This window comes from Salvelinus namaycush, chromosome 3 (genome assembly GCF_016432855.1).
Source record: "Salvelinus namaycush isolate Seneca chromosome 3, SaNama_1.0, whole genome shotgun sequence".
Classification (NCBI taxonomy): domain Eukaryota; kingdom Metazoa; phylum Chordata; class Actinopteri; order Salmoniformes; family Salmonidae; genus Salvelinus; species Salvelinus namaycush.
In genome coordinates this window covers 70,825,995-70,850,973 of record NC_052309.1, presented here as the reverse complement: position 1 = coordinate 70,850,973, position 24,979 = coordinate 70,825,995, and the positions used below count along the sequence as shown (strand labels likewise).

General features: G+C 40.9%; 2 protein-coding genes across 4 annotated transcripts; both read right to left on the bottom strand.

Moving 5' to 3' along the window:
• Positions 1 to 2,293: 2,293 nt before the first annotated feature.
• On the bottom strand, positions 2,294 to 14,727 carry LOC120036675 (SUMO-conjugating enzyme UBC9-B). 2 transcript variants are annotated; one of them, XM_038983066.1, is made up of 7 exons: positions 14,609 to 14,727; positions 12,637 to 12,708; positions 12,069 to 12,152; positions 11,658 to 11,730; positions 10,308 to 10,417; positions 3,663 to 3,742; positions 2,294 to 3,437 (listed from the first exon to the last, which is right to left on the bottom strand). In XM_038983066.1, exons 2-7 carry the CDS (start codon positions 12,700 to 12,702, stop codon positions 3,377 to 3,379), a joined length of 474 nt encoding a protein of 157 aa, XP_038838994.1. In that variant the 5' UTR covers positions 12,703 to 12,708; positions 14,609 to 14,727; the 3' UTR covers positions 2,294 to 3,376. The 2 variants fall into 2 exon arrangements, with proteins under 2 accessions (XP_038838994.1, XP_038839000.1); XM_038983072.1 differs by lacking the exon at positions 3,663 to 3,742.
• A 3,912-nt stretch (positions 14,728 to 18,639) lies between these two features.
• On the bottom strand, positions 18,640 to 24,613 carry LOC120036660 (BTB/POZ domain-containing protein KCTD5-like). 2 transcript variants are annotated; one of them, XM_038983047.1, is made up of 6 exons: positions 24,281 to 24,613; positions 22,876 to 22,984; positions 22,558 to 22,649; positions 22,011 to 22,106; positions 21,495 to 21,683; positions 18,640 to 20,904 (listed from the first exon to the last, which is right to left on the bottom strand). In XM_038983047.1, the coding sequence occupies exons 1-6, from the start codon at positions 24,497 to 24,499 to the stop codon at positions 20,875 to 20,877; spliced, it is 735 nt and encodes a 244-aa protein (XP_038838975.1). In that variant the 5' UTR covers positions 24,500 to 24,613; the 3' UTR covers positions 18,640 to 20,874. The 2 variants fall into 2 exon arrangements, with proteins under 2 accessions (XP_038838975.1, XP_038838983.1); XM_038983055.1 differs by having other exon boundaries at positions 21,495 to 21,620; positions 24,281 to 24,611.
• Positions 24,614 to 24,979: the final 366 nt, after the last annotated feature.

Genomic DNA, 24,979 nt, shown 5'->3' with positions numbered 1-24,979 from the left:
ATCTATAGATTAGGGCCTAATGAATTTGTTTCAATTGTCTGATTTCCTTATATGAACTGTAACTCAGTAAAATCTTTGAAATTGTTGCATGTTGCAATTATATTTTGCTCAGTATAGTTGTTATTGCTCAGGAGTTATGTAAAGAGTTTGCCATGCCTATAGCGAAAGGAGAGAAAAAAAAAGAGTGAAGAAGACTGTGGGCAGACAATAGCATTAACAGATGAGTTGGTTATTTTAATATTTCCTCTTTAATAATGAAAATGAATGACCTGCCCCAGTCACTGACAATTAGAGACTCGGGGTTCAGCAAGGGTTAGACTGTGATTGGACTGTTGCCCATGTAAAGAGCCCCTCTAAACGTAATTGTTTGTCTGCTGCAAGGTGCCTTTCTTCCTAAGGACCTCTCAATAGCACCTTTTTTTCCCTAAGAGTGTACTATCTAAAACCTAAAGGGGTTCTTCAGCTGTCCCCATAGGATAACTCTTTGAAGAACCCTTTTGGGTTCCATATAAAACCCTTTCCACAGAGGATCCACATGGAACCCAAAAAGGGTTATCCTATGGGAACAGCCAAATACCCCTTTTGGAACACTTTTTTTCTAGGAGTGTGCCTATATCGGAATACATTTTAATGGCTTGTCACAGCACTTGGCCTCCAGGGTTTGAGAGTCAGAAATGAAAGCACAGCATTGAAAGAGGATGCAACAGTTCAGTCAATGGGTCCTCTTAGGCCTTTGAAGTTGCAGCTAGATGGAGCACCTGTACTCCCTCCTCCACCTACTCGTCAAGGACAGATTGCGACTCTCTTCCATTTGCCGATGAAGCTAGTATAGGATTCCCTCTCCTGCCTTGTCCCACATCCCAGTTACCAGGTTTCTAAAAGTAAGATTCCTCCACAGCGAATAAGCATGTTTGAATGAATATGCAATTAATTTATTCCATGGTTTATCTTCCATCATGTCAGCTATCCTAACTCTAAATCTGCAGAAGGGAACAAAGGATTGTCCATGTTTTGTGCTTAGTGATAAGACACAGGGTGACCCTCTGGCAGCTCCGTTTCCATGGCCACATCATTAGTGCACCGCCCCAGCTGGCTGGAACTGTTTGAAGTGGCAGTGGCACAGTATCTTTAAATAACAAGCCCCCTAGTTTAGGGAGTAAGGAGGGGAAAATAACTTTTGGGGAAAAAATATTAGCTTTAATCCATGTTTAATGACGCCCCATAAAGCCAACCTGCAGATAGTCATCAACGCTCTTCCATTACACCCAGTTTTTTGTTCTCACCCTGAAATTATTTTCAGGTAGCGAACATTGACTTAACACTGACTAAATCAATAGCCATCCACAACACACCACCTTGTCACTGAGGTGTAATCAAGGTTTGTATCATGCTTATTATGTATGACACCAAGGAGATTTTCTGAAAGTGATTGCCTTAGTGGATGAACTGAGCTGATTAGAAATCTGACTTACAGAATTATGCCACTTCAACCCAAGGAACACCTTATGGCATCGGCTTGGTTCATCAACACAGCAACACTCATTTTGGTTATTATTCACGTACACAGTAAGAGTAGCAATTTGAGGCGGATCAGAGGAAACTAAGGAATAAAGGCCCCCCAAAAAAACTCACGTCAGTCTGTCAATGACAATCAGACAGAAATGAGTCACTTCAAATCACACAGCCTGATAAACATGTTGGTCATGTAATATCAACACTGATTTGGGTTCCTGAGCAAATCTGCCACAAAACAGGATGTATAGCTGGTGTGCATGACGGTGACTGCACTAATGATATCATTTGCATCACAAAACCTGAAATTTGCATGATGTGTTAATTGCTAGCTGTAACCAGAATGTGAAACGCAATCGTAAAGGGCCCATGGGGTTAGTGTAGAGCGAAGAGGATTCCCTCTTTGAAAAGGTGTGACATGCACACATACAGAAGTCAATTACTATTCCCTAGTTATATTGATTAAAGGGATAAGAGAGATTTTGGCTATTTTGCCTTTTTCTACCTGCCCAGTCATATGAACTCATGGATAACATGTCTTAGTTGTCAAAATCTCAACGATCCCTGCTCTAAAGGGATAGTGCAACTGGATTCCAGGCAGGACGAGTTTTCCTTGAATGGATGGTCAGGGGGCCGGAACATAAAATATTTGCAGACTGCAAATTGACCGCAAGAATGCCAAACAGATATTTGACAAAACTATTTCAAAACTTGCTAACAATCTCATCTCTATTTTGCGGGGGAATACTTTGGAACAGACCTCAAATAAAAATCACTTGGAGCTGATTTGTTGGTTTTAGTCTTACGTGCAAAACAATCTCAGAAAACTAAATAAATGACGGGCCACCAGGATCTATAAACCCGTTACATCCTCCGTTGAAAGGGTCCCTTATGTAGGGTTACCAGATTGTACCTATGAGACAGTCTCGTTTGAACAGTCCTGACGGTCACTCAAAACCTTACAATCCAGTATCCGTACTGTGCACTAACAGCTTTAAAAGGTAGACTTTGGGCACGACAAACAGTCCAACTCCTAAGCGTTCTCCATATTCAAACAGAAATGGTGTGCTTTTAGTAGTTCATTCTGGTCATGCATGCAGCTACCGATGTAGGTAGTTCGTTAGTTAAGCTAGCCAGTAACTCATCCAGTATGTGTTGTTATGTCACAGGATTTGGTTTTTGGACAGAAGCGATCAATAAATGGCACTTCTGTAGCCAAATATCTTATTCAACAATTTGTTTTTAAGCATTAAAATGCCCTTGATCAAATCAATCATTCAATCATGTACACAGTCTAAAGCTGTTATTGTTACCCAAAGTCCACCTTCAAGAGTAACACACATTCAACTGGCAACACAATGAAAGACGGAACTGAGTCCATCTACATGTATTAACACTAGCTTTATACAAACATATTTAATTAAATCTAAATATTTGGACCAAAACAACTTAAGAGTCTGATGCAGAGACACTAAACTACCTTTAAATAGATTCATTGAGGCCTGTTTCTCTATATCTTTATCAGAACATATAGAAAATAATTCTAACATTGAATAGAATAAAAATCATCAGAGGTGACTCCCATTTCGTACAGTCTTTTCTGACAAGCGTGAGCTCTTGAAAAAAGAAATACCACAGTTGGAGTACGGAAAATCCTTTGTGGTGACAGCATAGTCAACCTTCAAATCCGGGACTTCCAAATCAAAAAAAAGCAAAGGGGTGCATCAGTATGTGGGTGATGGACAGAAATGGCACACATTCAGTTTTAAAACAGTCCAGCAGGAAATAGTTGGAGGCAGACAAAAAGGGGGCAGAGACAAAATCCTCAGCAAACCAATTTCTTCTCTTGTGTAGTCTTGAAGCTTTATGGAGAAAACTTTTTGGCTTGTGCTCGAACCCTTTTTTCATATTCCACTCTGTTTTGGCTGAAATGAAAGATGGAGGCATGTTATGAGGAATGGGATATTTCCTGGAAATATCAAGTATCAACTAACAGCCTTGCAACAATGTTCGCAAACAGCTAGACAAACCATTGACCAGGAGGGGCACAAGCTAATGAGAAGATTGTGCGAGCAGCTGTGTATATCCTATTCCGACTGACATTTGACAAACCTTTCACTTAATTAAAATATCTACTGGCTCAGACCCACCAGTAAATTGTATACGCCTCAGCTTGTGCAGGATCCTGGATATTTGGTTCATTTAGGAGCTCTTGGATTCCTAACAATATCTGTGGATGAAAACAAAGTACTGTATAATGGCAATTTGTGTTTGCAACTTTCCACGGCTTCAAATCAATTTCACCTAATAAGTAACCACCATGAAGACATGCTGCCCTCTACAGCAAAGCCATTTACAGTGCAGCCAAGAGTCACCTGTATACACGAGTACAGTTCTCATCCACAACGATGCAAAGATCACTCCATATGCATTTCGACAATAAAGATAAAATTGTTAGTCTATAGCCCAGCATTTTGGATTTGAGGTCAGTTAAAACATTTTATTCAACTAGGCAAGTCCGTTAAGAACAAATTCTTATTTACAATGACTGCCTACACAGGCCAAACCCGGACGATGCTGGGACAATTGTGCACTGCCCTATGGACTCCCAATCACAGCCGGTTGTTAAGCCTGGATTCGAACCAGGGTGTCTGTAGTGACACCTCTAGCACTGAAATGCAGTGCCTTAGACCGCGCCGCCACTCGGGGGCCAAAATATATTTTACCTTTATTTAACTAGGCAAGTCACTTAAGAACAAATTATTATTTTCAATGACGGCCTAGTGGGTTAACTGCCTGTTCAGGGGCAGAATGACAGATTTGTACCATGTCAGCTCGGGGATTTGAACTTGCAACCTTTCGGTTACTAGTCCAACGCTCTAACCACTACACCCTGCCACCCTAAGGTGACCGTACAGAAAATCACCTTTATTCAAGGATATTATCCTACATATCCGTTTAACTGTTTCAAAATGTATTAGTGAATTACGGTGAGGTTAGAGGCGCAAAGATCATACCTCTGAAAAATTATAATCTCCTGTTCTTGGAGATGGTAACATGTTTTGTTGTAGCCTCTGACTGGAATCATTATTCATGACTTCTTAAATCATGGCATTCTCAGGATTAATTTACAAGTGTTCAAAAACATCTACTTTCCAAGAAAAAATTACTCGGGTCATCAAATCACCATTCAGTTCCTATTTGTCAAAACAAAACCCAAAACAAAACGCAAATGCATCAAACGAGTTAGCAGAGTCACAAGCTTGATGTAGTCATTGTGTGCAAGGAATATAGGCCCAAATACTAAACCTTTGACTACTTTGATACACTACATACTATTTACCAAGGGGGTGGTCATCTATATTTTTCTTCGCTGTCTATTTACCGCCACTCAACAAGCTGTATAGGGTCATAAGCAAACAAGAACACTCATCCAGAAGCAGCGCTCCTAGTGTCTGGGGATTTTAATGCAGGGAAACTGAAATCCATGACAATTTCTACCAGCATGTCACCTGAGCAAATAGAAGCGAAAGCTCTATCACCTTTACTCTCCACACAGATAAGCATACAAAGCTCTCCCTCGACCTCCATTTGTCAAATCTGACCACAACTTCATCCTCCTGATTCCTGCTTACAAGCAAATACTCAGGAAGTACCAGTGACACGCCCAATATAGAAGTGGTCCGATAAAGCGGATGCTAGGCTACAAGACTGTTTCGCTAGCACAGACTGATAAAGTGCTGGGATTCATCCGATGGCACAGAATAGTTTACCACATCGGTCACGGGCTTCATTAATAAGTGCATCGATGACATCGTCCCCACAGTGACCGGATGTACATTAGGGCTGGGCAACATAAAATGTATGTTTACGCACAATGTTCAAAATGTCTGTATCGCAAGAATACATTTTTATGAGCTTTTGTCTTTAGGGCGTGGTCTCCTTCGCTCCTTATGTGCGACTTCCCACTTGCAGACACCAAACCCCTCCCCGCCAATCACAACAAAGACAAAAAGGTCCTCATCTCTGACAAGCAATTTGAACTCGCTATTTGCATTTTGTCCCCAAAAAAATACATTAAAGTCAAACCGTCACAAAATATTGAAACCATTTTACTGTAATAGAGAACTTATCCTTTGTAACAATACCCTTATGCGTCGACTCCCAAAATGTAGAACAGAGCAGAAGTATCAATGAAAATGATTGTGGCAAATTAAATAATCAGTTTGTCACGTGCAGGATCACATACCGCTAGCAGCATTTTAGCCAGACGTGTGCTAGCTGTCTGGTCTTTTATAAATGTGCAATGAGCATTAAAAAGACATCTACATAAGGAATTGGCATCCCGTTCTCATTCTCAGAAATAAGCATCTTATTCAGGTAGGCCACTTGATTTCAACATCTAAATAGGCTGTTCAAACAGTTGGAGACAGACAGGTGTATTCATAAAAATTAAACTGTTCTACCTTGTTAGCAACCAAATAGTTAAAAGTTAGCTAGACTTTAAATATAAAGATTAGCTGGCTACTCACTAGCAGGTCAGCTTGAGACCTGTGTTAATTTCCTATATTGCCCGCTACCAGAAGTTTGTCATCATTAGTGGATGTGCAATGTTCTGGTTAAATTTGTAACATTAAGGGCATTTTCATAGAGTTGAAACCCAGATCAGGTTAAATGGGTAGGTAGCATAAATGTAACCACATGTAACCTATGGATTTGTATTAGAAAATGCATAAACATCCCCTCACTTCTCGATTGAGTTATTACATAAAACTGATCGGAATTCTAAAGAATGCATTAGTAACCCACAATCGACTGCATTCATGACTACCGGTTTCAATTACATTTTCTGCCAACTTGCAAACACTATGAATGTATTGCTACAAATTAGCTTGCAAGCACTACTAGCCTGCTAACACTACGTTAGCTACTGGCTGACACGCGCAGTGCTATCAACCAGAGCTATAGGAGGACAGGCTCATTGTCATGGCTGGACTGGAATTAATGGAATGGTATCAAGCATATGGAAATAACGTTACATTTTTCCATTCCAGTCATTACAATGAGCCTGTCCTCCTATAGCTATTGGGTAGTAGATAACTTTAGCCAGATGGAAATGGCTAGGTAGCAGCTGTTCTCCATATGACGTTCAGAAAGTGCATCTTGGGTAGTTCCGAAGACATCCAGAAATTAAATGTATAAACGCTAAAACTATGTTTGCAGTTATAGGTAACCAGATCTAGACTACAACTAAGTTACTCTTTGACCACACTTGGATGAGAAAAGTCATGCTTCCTACCCTTTAACTCCCTAGAGTCGATGTCCGTACACTCACGGAAAACTCATTAGCATTATAATAAATAAAAAAACACCATACAATCTGTAGTTGAAGCTAGTGATGGTTTATTTTGCATTGTCTCAATCCACCGCATCCGCCGATGTCGCACTTCTACATTTGCGGTGACAGAGCTAGAGCGGTGTTTGTCAGACAATGAGATATACCAAAACTCTGTCTTCACAAAATCAGCTGTTGCGTCCAAACGGTTTGGCCTAAAAACTATGACCCCCTCTCACAAACAAGCGTTCTCTGTTTTGCTCTACTACCCCCACAAGAGTCTTGGGACTCCTCTGAAGTCGGTACAGCCAATCTCCCAACTTGTCTGTAGCAGACTAACAGTTTGAGCTACACTAATATGACCCTTTCGTGAAAAGGTGAGAAGCTTACAAACACCTCAAACATAACGAACCATCAAACAGTCGAAGCATCAATACAGAACTAAGACCGAATCCTATTACACTGGCTCTGACGCTCGTCGGTTGAGGCAGGGCTTGAAAACTTTCAGATAAAGGAAAACCCAGCCGCAAGCTGCCCAGCAACGCAAGCCTACCAGATGAGAATTGCATTCCATGCTTGCTTTGAGGCAAGCAACACTGGAACATGGATGAGAGCACCAGCTGATCACGCTCTACGTAGCTGTTGAGGAAGACCTTAAAACAGGTTAACATTTACAAGGCCAGACGGATTACCAGGACCCATACTCAGAGCATGCGCTGACCAGCTGGCAAGTGTTTAACCTGTCATTTTCATCCTCCCTGACCCAGCCTGTAATACCTACATGTTCCAAGCAGACCACCATATCCCTGTGACCAAGAACAAAAATGTAACCAGTCTAAATGACAACCACCCCGTAGCACTCATCTGTAGCCATGAAACGCTTTGAAGGGCTGGTTATGGCTCACACCATCATCCCAGACCCAAACCAACTCACATACCAGCCCAAAAGATCAATAGATGAGGCAAGCCATTGCGCTCCACATTGTCTTGTCCAGATGGGAGAAGGCTAACACAAACTCCGCAAAAAAGAAACATCCCTTTCAGGACTGTCTTTCAAAGAATTTGTAAATATCCAAATAACTTCACAGATCTTCATTGTAAAGGGTTTAAACACTGTTTCCCATGCTTGTTCAATGAACCATAAACAATTAATATACATGCACCTGTGTAACAGTCGTTAAGACACTACCAGCATACAGACGGTAGACATTTAAGGTCACAGTTTGGAAAACTTAGGACACTAAAGACGACTTTCTACGGACTTTGAAAAACACCAAAAAAAAGATGCCCTGCTCATCTGCGTGAACGTGCCTTAGGCATGCTGCAAGGAGGCATGAGGACTGCGGATGTGGCCAGGCCAATAAATTGCAATGCCCGCACTGTGAGACACCTAAGCCAGCGTGACAGGACGGATTAGCCCATCGATCTTGCTGTGGCAGACCACGTGTAACACCTGCACAGGATCGGTACATCCGAACATCACACCTGCGGGACAGGTACAGGATGGCAACAACTGCCCGTGTTACACCAGGAACGCACAATCCCGCCATCAGTGCTCAGACTGTCCGCAATAGGCTGAGAGAGGCTGGACTGAGGGCTTGTAGGCCTGTTGTAAGGCAGGTCCTCACCAGACATCACAGGCAACAACGTCGCCAATGGGCACAAACCCACCGTCGCTGGACCAGACAGGACTGGCAAAGTGCTCTTTACTGACGAGTCGCGGTTGTCTCTCACAAGGGGTGACGGTCAGATTCGCGTTTATCGTCGAAGGAATGAGCGTTACACCGAGGCCTGTACTCTGGAGCGGGATCGATTTGGAGGTGGAGGGTCCGTCATGTCTGGGGCGGTATGTCACAGCATCATCGGACTGCGTTACAGGGAAGACATCCTCCTCCCTCATGAGGTACCTTTCCTGCAGGCCCATCCTGACATGACCCTCCAGCATGACAATGCCACCAGCCATACTGCTCGTTCTGTGCGTGAATTCCTGCTCGACAGGAATGTCTGTTCTGCCATGGCCAGCGAAGAGCCCGGATTTCAATCCCATTGAGTATGTCTGGGACCTGTTGGATCGGAGGCTAGGGCCATTCCCCCAAGAAATGTCTGGGAACTTGCAGGTGCCTTGGTGGAAGAGTGGGGTAAAATCTCACAGCAAGAAACGGTAAAGCTGGTGCAGTCCATGAGGAGATGCACTGCAGTAGTTAATGCAGCTGGTGGCCACACCAGATACTGACTGACATCCCCACAGCAAGATGCTGCCACCACAATGCTTCTCTGTAGGGATGGTGGTAGGTTTCATCAGACCAGAGAATCTTGTTTCTCATGGTCTAAGAGTCTTAAAGTGCCTTTTGATAAACTCCAAGCAGGCTGTCATGTGAGGAGTCACTTCCATCTGGCCCCTATACCATAAATGCCTGATTGGTGGAGTGCTGCAGAGTTGGAGATGGCTGTCCTTCTGGAAGGTTCTCCCACAGAGGGACTCTGGAGCTCTGTCAGAGTGACCATCAGGTTTTTGGGCACTTCCCTGACAAAGACCCTTCTCCCCCGATTGCGCAGTTTGGCCAACTCTAGGAAATGTCAGTGGTTCCAAACACCTCTTCCATTTAAGAGTGATGGAGGCCACTGTTCTTGGGAACCTTATATGCTGAACACATTTTTTGGTACCCTTCCCTAGATCTGTGCCTCGACAGAATTTGTTCTCGGCGCTCTACGGACAATTCCTTCGACCTCATGGATTGGTTTTTGCTCCGACATGCACTGTCAACCATGGGACCTTATATAGACAGTTGTGTGCTTTTCCAAATCATGTCCAATCAATTGAATTTATTACAGGTGGACTCCAAGTTGTGTTATCAGCTCAAGGAAACAGGATGCACTGGAGCTCAACTTCAAGTCTCATAGCAAAGGGTCTGAATACGTAAGTAAATAAGGTATGTTTTTTTTGTATAAATTTGCAAACATTTCTAAAAACCTGTTGTGCTGTGTCATTATGTGGTATTGTGTTTAGATTGATGATTTTTTTAAAATAAGGCTGTAACGTAACAAAATTGTCAAAGTCAAGGTGAATGCACTCTCAGCAATTACCTTGTACCCCTGCACATCGACTCTACTGGTACCCATGTGTATAGCCAAGTTTGCGTTACTCATTGTGCATTTATTAACACTTCTATTATTTTTGTATCTTTCTCTGAATTTTTGGAAAAGGGGGGGACTAGATACATAAAGTGCTTTCATTTCTAAATGATTAAAACAGATCTGTATGAAAATACTCAATGTGACATTCTGTACCGTCGCCTCATGAAACATTTTCTCTCAAATCCAAAATGCTGGAGTACACAGACAAATGTTTAATATCAGCTTCACTGTCTAAATACATACTGAGGGGAGTATAACTATTCCTGGGGTTATAGGCAAAGAAAAAGCTAAAACCAGAGAAGAGGTCTTGGATGAAAGCTCTTACTTGTTTGATAGTGATGGCTGGTCTCCAGTCTTTGTCCTCCTCTAAAATCGATAGACAGACGGTACCAGAGGGATATACATTTGGATGGAACAAAGGGGGCTCAAATTTGCCTGCCAAGAGCAGAGAAAATATAATTATTAGCACAATCTGGAGAAAATTCCAGATGGCACTTATTTGCAGTTCATTAAACAGTGATTTTCGATAGATCTCTCCCTCTATCCGCACCGAGGTTGGAATAATACTGAACATTATGATAATGCCCTTTTAGTATAAGAGCGGTTTGAAAAGAGACTGAAATTTCAGCCTGTTTTGGTGGGATGTAGTTTCAGCCTGCCTGGTAAATGTGTTAATAGACCAATAAGGGGAGTTCAAACAGCTGGTTTTCTGTTTTCCACCTACCCACTCACACCAGTCCTAGCAAAATTCTTTCTTGAGAAATTGCTCTTCGCTAAGAAGCTATTTTTGTTTGTTGGCCATTTTAATTGAAAACAAGGCAAGAGTAAACATGTCGTCCCCCACTAATAATGCAACGCCCCCTAGGGGCAATCACTAATTCTGTAAATGACAGATCCATTTGTCAAGACGCATCACTCACCCATGGTGTCAAATGGGTCCCGTGGTGTCAGAGTGTCGGTTAGCTAGACTCATCTCTGAGCATGTGTGCCAAATTTCATAATTGAGTCAGACAGCAATAAACACGTGCCCATTATAGAGCCACCATGTGGTCAATATGAATGTTCTTGCATATGTTGAGTATTGACAGTGTTTGCAATATTCGTACCAAATTTAGTTACAATGAACATGCTTGACTGATATGCATTCATGTGCCAGATCACATCGACATGAACATCGGTAAACATTTATTTTTTTTTAACTAGAAAAGTCATTTAAGAAAAAAAGATTATTTACAATGACGGCCAACGCTGGGTCAATTGTGCTGCGCCATCAATAGTGGCCATGTTTTAGGTACTAGTCTGGAAAATATTGCATTGAGACCTTTGGCCATATCCATGTTCCATGGAGATCAGTCATTCGGTGCCATAAGAGCAGCACCTTAGGTGTTTCACAAATTTCTTAATGGCGGACCTTATGGGTCCCCGAGGCAAATTAGTTCCTTATGAGGGACCCTTGTAGCGAATTTCATGACTTTATGTAATACGGGGTGAGGGGCATGACCTCTGAAAGTTTGCATTTTCTTGTTATAGGGCCACCATCTGGCTAATCAGTGTAATATTGTAAATGCTGGATCTCTATGGCAAGACATCATTCACCCACATTAAGGTACTTAACTGTTACCCAGAAATGATACAGATAACAGCTGCATTGGATATTTAAAAAGAGAAAACATACACTTGGGAGGTGAAGAAGGATAGTCATCCTTGAAGAGCATTCGGAGTTTGAACAAGCCCCCCTCCCATGGGGTCTGTGGAGAGAAATACAGAAATTTGGTCAACACTCCTTCAGTAACTGGAGTTACTCATTGTGAAGCAATGAGAATGTTGCACAACTGTTGTAATCAATTAAAATTGGTTCACTGGCCATCCAGCAGCTATACAGAGGTTAGTACCAGCACCTCAGTGTATTTAATATCTCCTACAACATTAATACTCTGCTTAGTTGTATTAAAACAAAATCTGCTGTCCAGGTGAAAGACAGTGACAATTTATTATGCTGCACAGGAGTGATCACTTCCTCCAGTCTGAACATAGTGGTGACTACAATACATATAAAGTTCAGCGCTCACTCCAGAGAGACTCTTACCCCCTTCTTTCCCGGGATGGCACACTCCCAATTCATCAAGTTCATTGTTCCATCTGGGTTTTTTGTTGGCACAGCAACAAACCCCTAGGGAGAGAGAAGAGATGTTGTCCAACACATTAAATGTCCAACTCCATGAACTTGCCAACTACAGCCCTGCCCAGAATCAACCCTTAGCCCCCGACCCTCTATGGATGCGTAACTCAATGTGGTTAGTTGGCAGCGCTGCCCTGTTAACGGCTCAGTCACCTGTAATGTAGGCTATTTTATTTGTTCCAAAGCCATGCAGTACGTGTTCAGATGTAGGCCTATGCCTGTATTGTCTCCTGTCAGTTATGCTGGTGACAAATCCAATTTCCCATTTGGGATCAATAAAGTTTATTCAATCAGGCCAGGGCAGTACAGCTCTGCTTGGCATAGTGTAAAATGTTATGTGGAATAGAAGATCCAGGAAACATTTCCACAAACAGGTCTTCCAAAATGACACATGCCCTTAAAGAACCAGCTAAGCTTCTACGCAAAGGCATTGTTGACATTTAAATGGCTTCCACCCAAGTCCCTTTATACTCACAAAAGGATGGTCTTTTCTCCAGGCCTTTCTTTCTTGTGCAAGACGACTTAAGGCTATACCAGACATGACTCCCTAAATCAAAAACATTAAGATCAACTGGGAAAAAGGGATCAACAGTTTACAGTTCTATTGAAATAAACAATGCATATGTGATGCACAAGTCCAGCCCACAGATCAGTTCAGGTGGTTGTCATTTCTCTCTGGCACTTGATCAATTAATGTTACTAGTCTCTGGATAACAGCACAGCCAAATGTGGTGCTCAGAAAGCTCAATACTGCAACCACTTCAACTAGGTCACATCCACAGGTGCCAAGGGCCGCAACCAGAGACCTAGCCTAAATGTGTTAAATATGAACTCATTCTTTCATATTGTTTTCAACATCATTGTAATGCAGCTTGTTGCTCATATACGTGTGTAGTAAAAGGTACAACTACTTCCATTCAGGTAGGCTTTAAGTTCTCCTACACTCTTAGGAAAGGTGCAATCTGGTACTTCAACTGTCCTCATAGGAGAACCCTTTGCAGAAACTCTTTTGGATCCAGGTAGAACCTGGAACCCAGAAGGGTTCCCCTATGGGGACAGCCGAAGAACCCTTTCGGAGCACTTTTTTCGCTGAGTGTAATGTAAGCATTGACTGCATAAAACAATCCAAAGACCCACCAGTTTATTCAGTTTTTGATTGATTCATACACTTGTGAAAATATTTTACATCACATTATCTGGGAAGCCTGGTTATTGTAGGTAGCTGGGGCCCCTGGTGTAGAAAAGCTATAGCAAATATTTTAATAACTGAACCAAGTTGGACCACACTCAATTCTAATGGGAACAGATGAGTCACAGTGGGCAGAACAAGCAAGGTGGTGGGCAATGGCAAACACGGGCTAGCGCGATCCTATTGGCCAGTTCTAGCATACATCTGAATATTTCCGTTAGGGAACGCCTACTCTGAAATGCGCATGTGCAATAACTCAATTCAACTTTGCACTCCTAAACAAAGCGACTTTAAAAACTTTGGCAAAGGCTAAAGTCTACTGATCTTAATCCACTCTGTTCAAAACAGATTCTAGTTTTGGGAATAGAAAACACTTATCTCAAAACAGTTTCATCGATGAGAAAATGTGCAGAATATAGACCAACATCGATTTCGTTGCATCTTCTCCCACTGCACGCCAGTGGACTTCCTCTCACTACCATATTTGGTAGTGAGAGGAAACGCCAAGCGATGCTTCATATTTAAAAATGCAGTGTAATATCTGTCTTATTGTTTAATCTGTGGCTATAGTATTGAAGCTTCATACCAGACTAACGCAACTCATTGTTTGAATGTGCCACTATCAATATGCTGACAAGATTGAGACCTATAATTTAATTATAGGGAAAACTTTGGCCTTGAGCTAAAGGAATTAAATTCACAACCGAGATATCTGTTGGATGTTTAGGTTATCACTCAGCGGGAATGGTACAAAGCAGCATTACAGGTAACGCTGGTTGCAAACTAACATGTTAGCTATAGCAGCGTATTTTGTTGACACACATGCCCCATAAAGTATATATTGATTGGATAACTTGTAAAGCAGTAGATACAATTGCAGTCTGTTGTCCTAAGCGAAAATGCAACTCCGCGCAATTCTGGCACGAAAAGCCGCTAAACAAGTGTGCAACAGAGTGCGCAGCCGTCACATTTCGAGGCTAGGTTAGCTACATAGAAGTCCAGTTTAGGGTGCCTTAACCTTTTAAATACATATCCAGCCGAGAAAGCAACATGACGTTTAAGATTGACGTGAATGCAGGGGTTTCAGTCTTCCGTCTGGATAGCGTAGTTAGCTAGCCAGCCAACTACTTTAGCCTAGCTAACAGTAGCAAGTTAGCAAGCTTTCTAGCGTTAGCTTCATAAACCCCAAACCAAAAAACACGAAAACTTAGACTACGGATAAAAAACAAAACATTCTCAGTAGGCGACAAAGACTTACCTTCAGTGTGATAAAAATCACTAGCTATATTTTTAAAAGAACACTCGGGTAAGCCCAATTTTTTTGGGATCTAACTCGAGACAAATCTAGCTAGGCTAGTGAAGTTTCCCTCCTGAAACCCCCCCCTGAAATTTAGCCTAGGCTAAATAGGACCTGATTACTTGCTAGTGCCTGAAAACAATTAGCTTTAATTACTAAATATGACAATTATATCTCTACAAGGTGTTGCTTATTAAGAGTGTATGTAATCAAATTTTCTACCATCAAAAATGTATTATGAGACAGCTATTTAACAAGAACAAACAAGACAAAAATATGAAACATTGAATATTCTGTGAGAACTATGTGGTGTCACAACTAATACGATGAATGTATTATATTTTGCAGAAAATGCAAGGTACAGCGTATGTTGGTACAAATGATATGATAATTTAAGATTATAACTTTCAGGCAAAGCATTTGACAGCTATGCATTTAAAGAGACAGTACATCCAAAGTTAGGGACTGAATGTATCCAAAATATTTCGACCCTACCATTATGCTTGTTTACACTGAGCTGCACTGGGGTCGGAACACCATCATAGTTTATTTAAGACAGTGCAGAGTTGGAGTGAGATATGAGTCAGAAAACAAACCTTAATACAGGGATGGGATATGTTACTGTATTCCAAATTTGACCTTCATCCAAACTGATACAACCAGAAGATTAAAATACTGTTTGTTTTCTTCCGAAAACTGCCCTTTTCCGACTTCATGCTAACTAGAAGTAGTAACAGCAGCCATTATGGAATGGCATGTCGTGTTGAACAACAAAATAACTGATTGTACAATCATCCCAAAATGGCTTCAATGGCTACTGCTATTTAGCATGAGTACGAAAAGGGAAGTGAAAAAAAAAAAAGCAGTATTTCAATCTTCTTGATGTATCAGTTTGGATAAAGGTAACATTTGGAGTTCAGTGCTAGTAGAGCTCGCCAGCTTGTAGTCCTAAAACCCGGAAATTAGTTACCTGTGGTTCATTCAGCCATCCCAATGGAAATTTTCATATTTTTTATTTAACTAGGCAAGTCAGTTAAGAACAAATTCTTATTTACAATGACAGTCTACCCTGGCCAAACCCAGATGACGCTGGGCCAATTGTGTGCTGCCCTATTGGACTCCCAATCACGGCCGGATGTGATGCAGCCTGGATTCGAACCAGGTACTGCAGTTTTCTTGCACTGAGATGCAGAAAATTAGTGGAGAAAGATTAGGGTCTTGGAATAAACACAGAAAATAAGGTCTGAGGTGAACACCGGCTTAGGAGATCTTATTCGTTTTGCTCTATACGATAATAGCAGTCCGTTAACATGACTTTTATGAATTATGAAGCATTTGTGCTTTTTTTATAACAAATTCTTAAACATTTACAAAATGTGACGTTAGCTTATGAAGATTATCTCATAGAACAAAATATATAAGATCTCCTAAGCCTGTGTTTACCACAGATCTTATTTTTGCCGTTCATCCAAAACCCCCACAAAAACGGCATATATTTTCCTAATAGGCTTTGTCCAACGGATCACGGTGAGTTAATGCCTACAAAAAGACACCATTACTATTTCTCTCTATACCCCATGCCTGCATGGAGGTACGTTTTCCGACCCATATCTTATGCTGGCTCAGCTGTCTTAATTTAACCATGATGGCTTTCCATCCCCAGTGCAGCTCACTGTAAAAAAGTGTCATAGTAGGGTTGGAATCTTCTGGCTAGGACTGCGTCCAAAATATTAGTTTATGACAATATTTTGGGTAATTACTTGAGAGTATTTTCCTACTTAAATATCGCATTCTGTGTGGAAATGAATAGTGATGCGTTAATAAGCCATATAGTAGCTGCTAAACATTATGATGACAATAATCACACTACTTCGTTTCTAACACATACAGATGATCCCGTTTGTTCACAAAACCTGGATTGTGTTTAGGAGGGTACAACCAGCAACCAGAACGGAACTAGAACATATTTGGTGCATCGTAGGCTACTGAAATTTTAGTGTTAGATTGATTTACCAAAGAGTTCCTCGATGTGTTTCTATCAGAACGTTCTACAACGTTGTGCCACTGAGTTTCTAAACCCAGAGGTGCAACATCGCGAGACGTCCAGGAACGCTTGCGTAACAGACCAAGCAGACCAGGCCGGGGTTTGGGGTTTGAGAAGTCAATGAGAAAAGTGAAACATTCTTCCTTAGTTGTACATTTTCTCGAAATCTGAAGGCACAACCTAGATTCGAACACATGTCTTAAGTAGTGGAACATGTTTTTACTCCAACATCGTGAAAGTGACAAACTGACAAGTTAATTTACATAAAAAACAACTTTATATTGAAGGAGTACCTTTGACAGGATGTATGTGCACAGTCTGGACCATTAGACCCCATGACATTGCCTACAAGTGTGATAGGGGATTTCTATAGAGTACCACCCGAGTGGCGCAGCGGTCTAAGGCACTGCATCGGTGCTAGAGGTGTCACTACATATCCTGGTTCGATTCCAGGCGGTATCATAACCGGCCGTGATTGGGAGTCCCATAGGGTGGCGCACAATTGGCCCAGCGTCGTCCAAGTTAAGAGTTTGGCAGGGGTGGACCGTCATTGTAAATAAGAATTTGTTCTTAACTGACTTGCCTAGTTTAAATAAAGGTTAAATAATATCCATAAAGCCTAGTGGTCCAACAGGGAAATGGTTATAATTGTTTTTCCACGATTCATTTATCCCATAGGGGATTTTATAAACACTTAAAATAAGGGCTGTGTTTCATGTAGGCTTACCCTGGCGTGACATTTTGTGTAAATCAGTGTAAATCTCTCTAGGACAAGGTTACTTTTATCAATATATTACCCTCCAAAAATGAAACGCTAATTAGCTGCTAATAATTTTTTTAAATTTGCTTCTAATGTGGCTGTCATAAAGAACTGCAAATGCCATGACGATCTGGACGAGACTGCCGAAATCGAAGCAATGTAAGAATCTCTGGATTAACTATCTGTTAGCTAAATGTAGTAATGATTAAATTGGCTACATTTCTTTAAACGGACAATTCTGTGAACGGTCTTGTGCAAGTTTTAAATGGACACAATACCTGTTAGCAAAGGTGTCAGCTAGAGATGACGTGCAGGAGCTTGCTGGGATTTGTAGTCTTGCATGATGTCTACTTTAATGCTAAATATCATTTTTTCAGATCTGAGAGATAATAGAGCTGCTAAATTAATAAAAGTCACCTTATCTGAGAGATTTACATGGTTATCAGAACGTCACACCAGGGTAAGCCTACACAAAACACAGCCCTTATTGTAATCGTTTCTAAATTTCCCATTTATCTTTTACATTTTTTTTCTTTTTAAGATATTTTATTTTGGCATTTTACAATTAAGAACATTCAGAACAAAAGTGAAAAGATATTAGACAACAATATGACAAAGTGACAGTAACAGATGAGCGTATTTAAAAATATATATATATATATATATACAAACATACAATAAATAAGTCATAATAAAAAGTAAAATAAAAATAATGATACATTGGATCATATGGTCACCTGCCGTAGGCTACATATTATACATTACGTGTGAAACATTGTGAGGATTATATGGAACCATTTATCTGTTTAACCGCTAGGTTTTATAAGTATTATGACACGTCCACTTTGGGGCTCTATGAGTAGCAGTTTCTGCACATCTTTATACTATACGGTCTTTGTGCACTACTGAATGGAGCTTTGTTTGAACAGTTGCTCAATATGATTTAACCCTGTGATGGACCAAACTTGAGTCTGTCATTTGAGATTTATCTAACTAGGTAAGTCTGTTAAGAACAAATTCTTATTTACAATGACGGCCTACCAGTGTCTAAAGATGCTTAGTGATTACCATATTTCCTTTCAAGTGCACCCTTGCTCTATACAGTACATCTAACAGATTGATGACAGAGCCATGTGGTTAGTATTTCTCTATGGCTCTGCAACAGTTTGTTCAAATACAATACAAGAGTTGAATTCATTACCATTTATTGATTAAATCCACCAGGTCTAGCATCACCATAATTTCCATTATCCCCAGTCAAAACATGCTATTACATGTATATAATATAGTATGTATATACAGTAAGGATAAAAAATACAAAAACATTTGATACTAATATATAGGAACAGCAGTGAGAAAATAACAATTGTCTGCCTGTTCATTTTAAAAATACATTTAACAGAAAACTGGAACAATGTCCCATTATAAACCCACAGCAGCCTCAGAGGGATCACATGTGTCTTGATAAGCATTCTAGAAAATAACGGTCAAACAGGAGCTGAAGTGTCACAGTGGAGTGAAGTGGTGTCCTGCAGAGCTGAGGGCATGGTGGAAGGTGAATAAGGCCATGCATGCAATGGCTGACACCCCCTTCTGTGTTTAAGAATCTGCAGTCAAAGGACACCACACTAGACACGCATGTCTTCAGTCACTGCAGGGTGGACACAAACAATGCACCCTTGTGGTTATGGGCATCACTGCTACACAGATTTCACATGCACTGTGAAGCCTCAGAGGCAAGAGGCACTTATCACCACAAAACAACTCAGTGAACAAGAAAAAACCTGTCCACGGAAAATGTTGGAAAACTATCCATCTGTGTACTAGATAAATGGCAGCAACTACCTGGGTATCTGGGATATGTAAACATAGTAATATACAGATGTTTAAACCAGCCAAATTAGAGCATTGTGTCACAATGGCAAGGTAAGTAAGATCCGGATTATAAAACACTAGACATGTAAACTTTACCTTGATCAGGCAACAGGAGGGGTCCAGTTGACCTTTACAGAGATTATAGCTTGTATTCCACTAGTTAAAGCCCTGTGTGTGTGTGTTAGGAAGAAAAAGCATACACTGATAACACATCTGAATATTATTATACTTCCTCTATGTACAAATCCTCATAGATATGCATGTTGTCTACCGAACTTCCTTATCCCTGACAAAAGAAATTCAGATTAAAGTTGAAATTCTGACATTGATTTGGTCATTGAACAAAGGCAACATTTTCAAAAAGAAATGTTTTCATGTACTGACAATGTTAATGTATTCAATAAGTAGCTCAACCATCTACAAGTTGAACAATGGTAATGACTACAAATTATAATTTCCAATCTTTTCATCAATACATCACCAAAGCATTTTAGCTCAGAACTTGCATGATTGCAAACCGCCAGAGTTTGGTGTAATTTTGCTTGGTATACAGCCCTATCAAAGCTCAATATAGTTAAACCGCAGAAGCGTAAGGATTGTGTATACACACACAAACAAGCAGATATGCACTAATTCATGCAAGAGACAAAAAACGATTTTCTTTCTCACGTAAAATGGAAAACAGGCCCTTCGCAACATCAGCCGATAACAGTCACTGTCATATGTCAATGTGAAAAAAAAATGTGCCTATCAAATGGCTCTAGGTATAATGTCCTCTAAAATGTAACAATGTGTTCCAGTTCCACAGTGGCTGCGTAACAGGTAACCCAACTAAAACCCGCCAGAGTCCAGGGATGGAAGACAAGTTTTAGTCCTTTAAACATCTGGCATCCCCAACATCATTATCATACAAGAACCCTGGTAGAAGTAGTTATAAGAATGTCCTCCTTCCAAAAAACTGATCATGTGCAGGTTGAAGGGATATTTGGAAAGGGACATAAATAATCTCGGTTTAAAATAAATAAAAACTGTCGATAGTCTTCGGCTCTAACAAGACAGTATGAATCTATACAACTCCATATAAATAGTCTTAAATATCTAACTTTTAAAACATGCTTTCCAATTAATTTCTCAGAGGTTTGATTTTTGTATGTGAAGGACTGGCATAATGTAGTACGCACAGATGTTTGAAATAATGTCCCACCAGACAGTGCACACCTAATGCATCTTCCAAAACACTATTAGAGACCCTGAGTAAATAATTGATGGACCAAGTATAAATGCTGTGGACAATATGATAAGTGATAAGGCCCTTCTCTCTGTGTGAAAATCTACAGTCCAGTTTTACTATGTAGGCCCAAAAACAGAGTAATGCTATCAATTGCACATTTTGATTTGATATCTGAAAGAAAAATGGTGTGTACAATGTATAGACTGCAGTTAGCCAGCTTCTTCAGCATGCCATAACGCTCCTCAGAATGTGATGTAGTTTGTGTCTTTATATCTGGACATCATAGCAGGACGCAATCCTAAAACTGAACAGTCTCTTCACATTCGAGAGCCTTGTTCTTGAAGAATCTGCAAAAGAAAATGGTCAGAGCAAAATAAGATGTTTAGGCCTGTATTTCATACTAGACAGATGTTTCAAAAAACCTTTGACAAAAGGTTTTTTTGACTGGAAAGCGGGGAGACTAAGGCTATGGAGAATTCTATGAACTGCAGAAGCTAGTGACAGGAGGTCATTAAATATTAAAGTAGTTTAAATCATTATCGAGGCATTGCTCGTCTAGATAATGATTAGCGGGATGCTCTCTAGGTAATGGGCTCATAGGGATGATATGGCACAAGGGGAGAAGGGGCTCTTGGAGAAAGGTTTAAGGCCACAATGGCAGGGGTCTAAACAAAATCTCACCAATTGTCCCCTTATATTCAAAGGTAGATACATTCATTGGCAAAATGTTTCTAACAATCCTTGTCCTCTGCAGGAAATGCAGCATGCAAAGAAAGGAATTGCAGCATCCATGACCAATAAAACAATTGTGTGCATTTATGTTAGACATGTGATAGACAACATGTATACCAAACTTAGTGTAAGTCACAATAAATGGTTGTAACAATGGTCAGGAAGTTGATGAAAGACGTTTTTGTTGCAGTTCTGGGATACTCACCTTGGCCTTTTCACTTGGTTCACTGCTTGTGCCGTATGATTGGTTATGTAGCTCCTTAGAGACAACACACAGGAACTCTGCCTGGTCTTCGTTTCCATAGTTATATGAGGAGCCAATACTGACCAACTGAGGGGGGGGGGGAAAAGGGGGGAACCAATGCCCAATGAGAAGGGAAATGTTTCTAAGGGACTAGAGGAAACATGCACACATGGGAAATCTAATCTTTCCAACAGCTTGCCAGGCACAGTCAAAACAATGTAACAGATTACAGTAGACAATTTCTATTCTACTTAAGGATCTTAACTTATTTTTGTTTTATGTAACCAAATTATGCTGCAAGGTTATATTTCAGAGGGACTACAAATGAAGACATTTATAGTATTTATGTTATACACTGAACTCAGCATCATCTGTGAACAGTAAATCAACCAACACAAGTCAAAGTGCAGCCGAAAGGAACATTTCTGAAAATAGGAGGCAGAACACTCCCCAATGTCTTCCTTTCAGGATAATTACCTGTTCAAACTTCCAACCATCTGACATGGTGGAAACCATTTGTGTTAGCTCCTCTTCTTGGCACTGCAAGACTCTATAGACATGTTTTATAGGGAGCTGTGGAGAGAGAAAGAGGCCATGTTAATTCACATGCAACAGAGCAGCAAGTGCTCTCAATAGGCTACATATGAATCACCCATCCCCCCCAGAGCAGAGCATAGCGAGTATGTGCCAATTCCTGACCTCCTCTACCTGGCAAGGGTAAGGAGACTCTGGACTAATGCAAATACATCAACAAGACCTGGAAATCCCAGTAGCTTAAGCAGAGCTTGTGCCCAGAGTCATTGCAGTATTAGACCATGTAAACAGAGGTGATCCTTGGGAGGGAGCTTGCCAAGGATGTGCCTCTCGCCAGTAGTTAGAGGGCCTTAGAGGCACCAAGGCTGACATGCCACTCCACTGCCCCTTTTAATATCCAGAGCTCTGTATTAGTGATTACAACAGGACAGTCTCAGGGAAGAAAGAAATCACCCAGATAGCAATGACAATTTTAGTCAAGCCCACACACCTGAACTGTTTTGCAGTCCCTCTCCCTGATTTTGTCTTTAATTAGCTTGATCAAAGAAGGGATATTGTAGAATTCAGCCTCTTCCAGTACACCTTGAGAGGAACAGAATGTATTTAACCAGTTCTTAAAACCCCAATCATTGAAAACAACTATGTATGCTAATGAGAACTGCTGTGGTGTTAAAATGTAATAAGTGTGATTGTTAGCGTGTGACGTGTTAGAGCGAAAAAGAAACAGCAACAAAGATAACAGAATGGCACAACTCTTCAGACATGTCTCAGCATATCTCAGAATATCCCCAAGACATTATCATCATACCTTCCTCGGCAAGGCCTCTATTGAGCACCAGTTTCCCATGCCTCAGGTAGTTGAGCACTGGACCAAAGTATGTTGGGTCCCGGTCTATCAAATAGGCACCCGTTTCATCCTGAAGAAAGAGAAGTCGATAACAATGAGAAAAGCAGACAATCGATAACAAATCTGGGGAGAAACCATTGACGATTTTTGTACAGTGACAAACATCGAAACAGAACTGTGCAATAGCATAAACCCATAGCCAATCCATGGATACAACAGCTCTGTGGCCAGAGCTTGGAGCAGCGCCAACATGGGGTAACTGACATTTAGCAGGTCTCATTATCCCTGAAGGATCACCACAGCGGCCTTGCTCCAGCCTTCACACACACGCGCCATCATTAGCAAGAATCAATACAGAGGGCAGAGATACATCTCCTTACATTACACTGGGCACATGAACATTACAGACATTGGAGACTTTCACCTCGACTTCAAATTAGAAACGCTAATCAGCATAGTTTCGTAAATATCCTAGATAACTATGGGATGAAACTATTCTGCTGGGATACTGTGGATCTTTCAGAGCCCAAGACTCATTGCAACTGCATCTGTATGACTGAGCCAACTTGTCTTGTAAGGTCTTTTGGCCGCTTTTAAATGTCATCCTCCTGTTAAATGATGCATGGTGACCTTTGAGTGTTGGAAATCAGGATGGTAAACACATTCAACATGTGGATTATCATACTTTATTTTACAGGGGCAACGCTCCTTTTCGGGAAAGGGGGGCTCATTTGCACAATTGTATATTATAAGCCCAATTATTTACAAAAATATATATACTACTTGCTGGTCTTGTCAACAATGTATTTTATGGTCCATTGGCGTGTAGGCGTTATTCACCAGCTAAATAGCTACAGTAACAGTTTATTGTGGTTGACTAGATAGCAAACTTGCCTGTTAGCGAACTGACAGATACTAGTACTATATACGAATGTTATCTATCTTAGTACGAGTAGAAACGTGCTGCTGTACAAATTAATATTTGTTAAGTTAGTTACTGTAGATCTGTAGTCAGGAGGGTTATCCAGAAAAAAACAGGAAAACAAACTAACGTTAACGGTAACGTTATTTAGCTAGTTAGACAAGTTCTTTGGGAGTTAACGTTGGCCAGCTGAACTAGCTAGCCTGTACTAGTAACGACGTTAGTAGCTAACGTTGACCATCTAAATTAGCTATCAGTTTGGCTTACTTCCTGGCTAAACAACTAAAATAACTAGCTAACTAGTTAGTAAATCGGTCTGGATATCCTAGCTAGGTAACGTAAGTTAACGTTAGAACATTCACATGATGTGTAACATAAAGGTTAGCTAGTTAACATTAGCCAACTAGCTAGTAACGTTGTTTAGCTAGATATAGATATCCGTACCTTGTCAGAGTCGAGGTCGGGATCGGCCTGGCACAGACGGTACAGGAATGATTTTGAGTCTCGGCACAACGTTTGCCTCGTTGTGAGAAAGTATGTCCCACCGACATTCAGACGGACCCATTTGGATGCCCCGATCCCAGCTGACTGCATTCTCTGTTCCGGAGACAGGGCGGGACACTGGTCAACTGAGCCGTTGGAGTCAGGGCTCTTCTCCGCCATCCCAGCTCCTCGAACCTGGATGCGTCGCTATCTAAAGTTACAGGAACTGAGTTGAAGCGAGCCGGGAAACTGGGTAAGGCATAGTCATGAAGTACGGTAATCCAAGTTTGACAACCCCCACCCACCGGTTTCCAGTTTTTATTATACATCTGTCAGATTCCACAGCCACAGTCAAAATTGGCTACAAATTTTTTATTTTTTGGTCTTAATTTAAGGTTAGGGTCAGGCATAAGTTTAGCAGTGTGGTTAAAGTTAGGCTTAACTTTAAAATAAGATTCTAAGATAATAAATTGTAGAAATGGGCGGGGTTTATAACTTTGTGGCTACTGAAGCTAGTGATGACCCCTCCCCCCACTCCCTGCATCCTTCTCATAAGAATCATTTTTGCAGTTGGGACTCCATGACTTCAAAAAAGGGTTGGTCCCAAAATGATCATACTGAGCCTTCACCCAAGCTAAGTATAAATAAACACAGGACGTT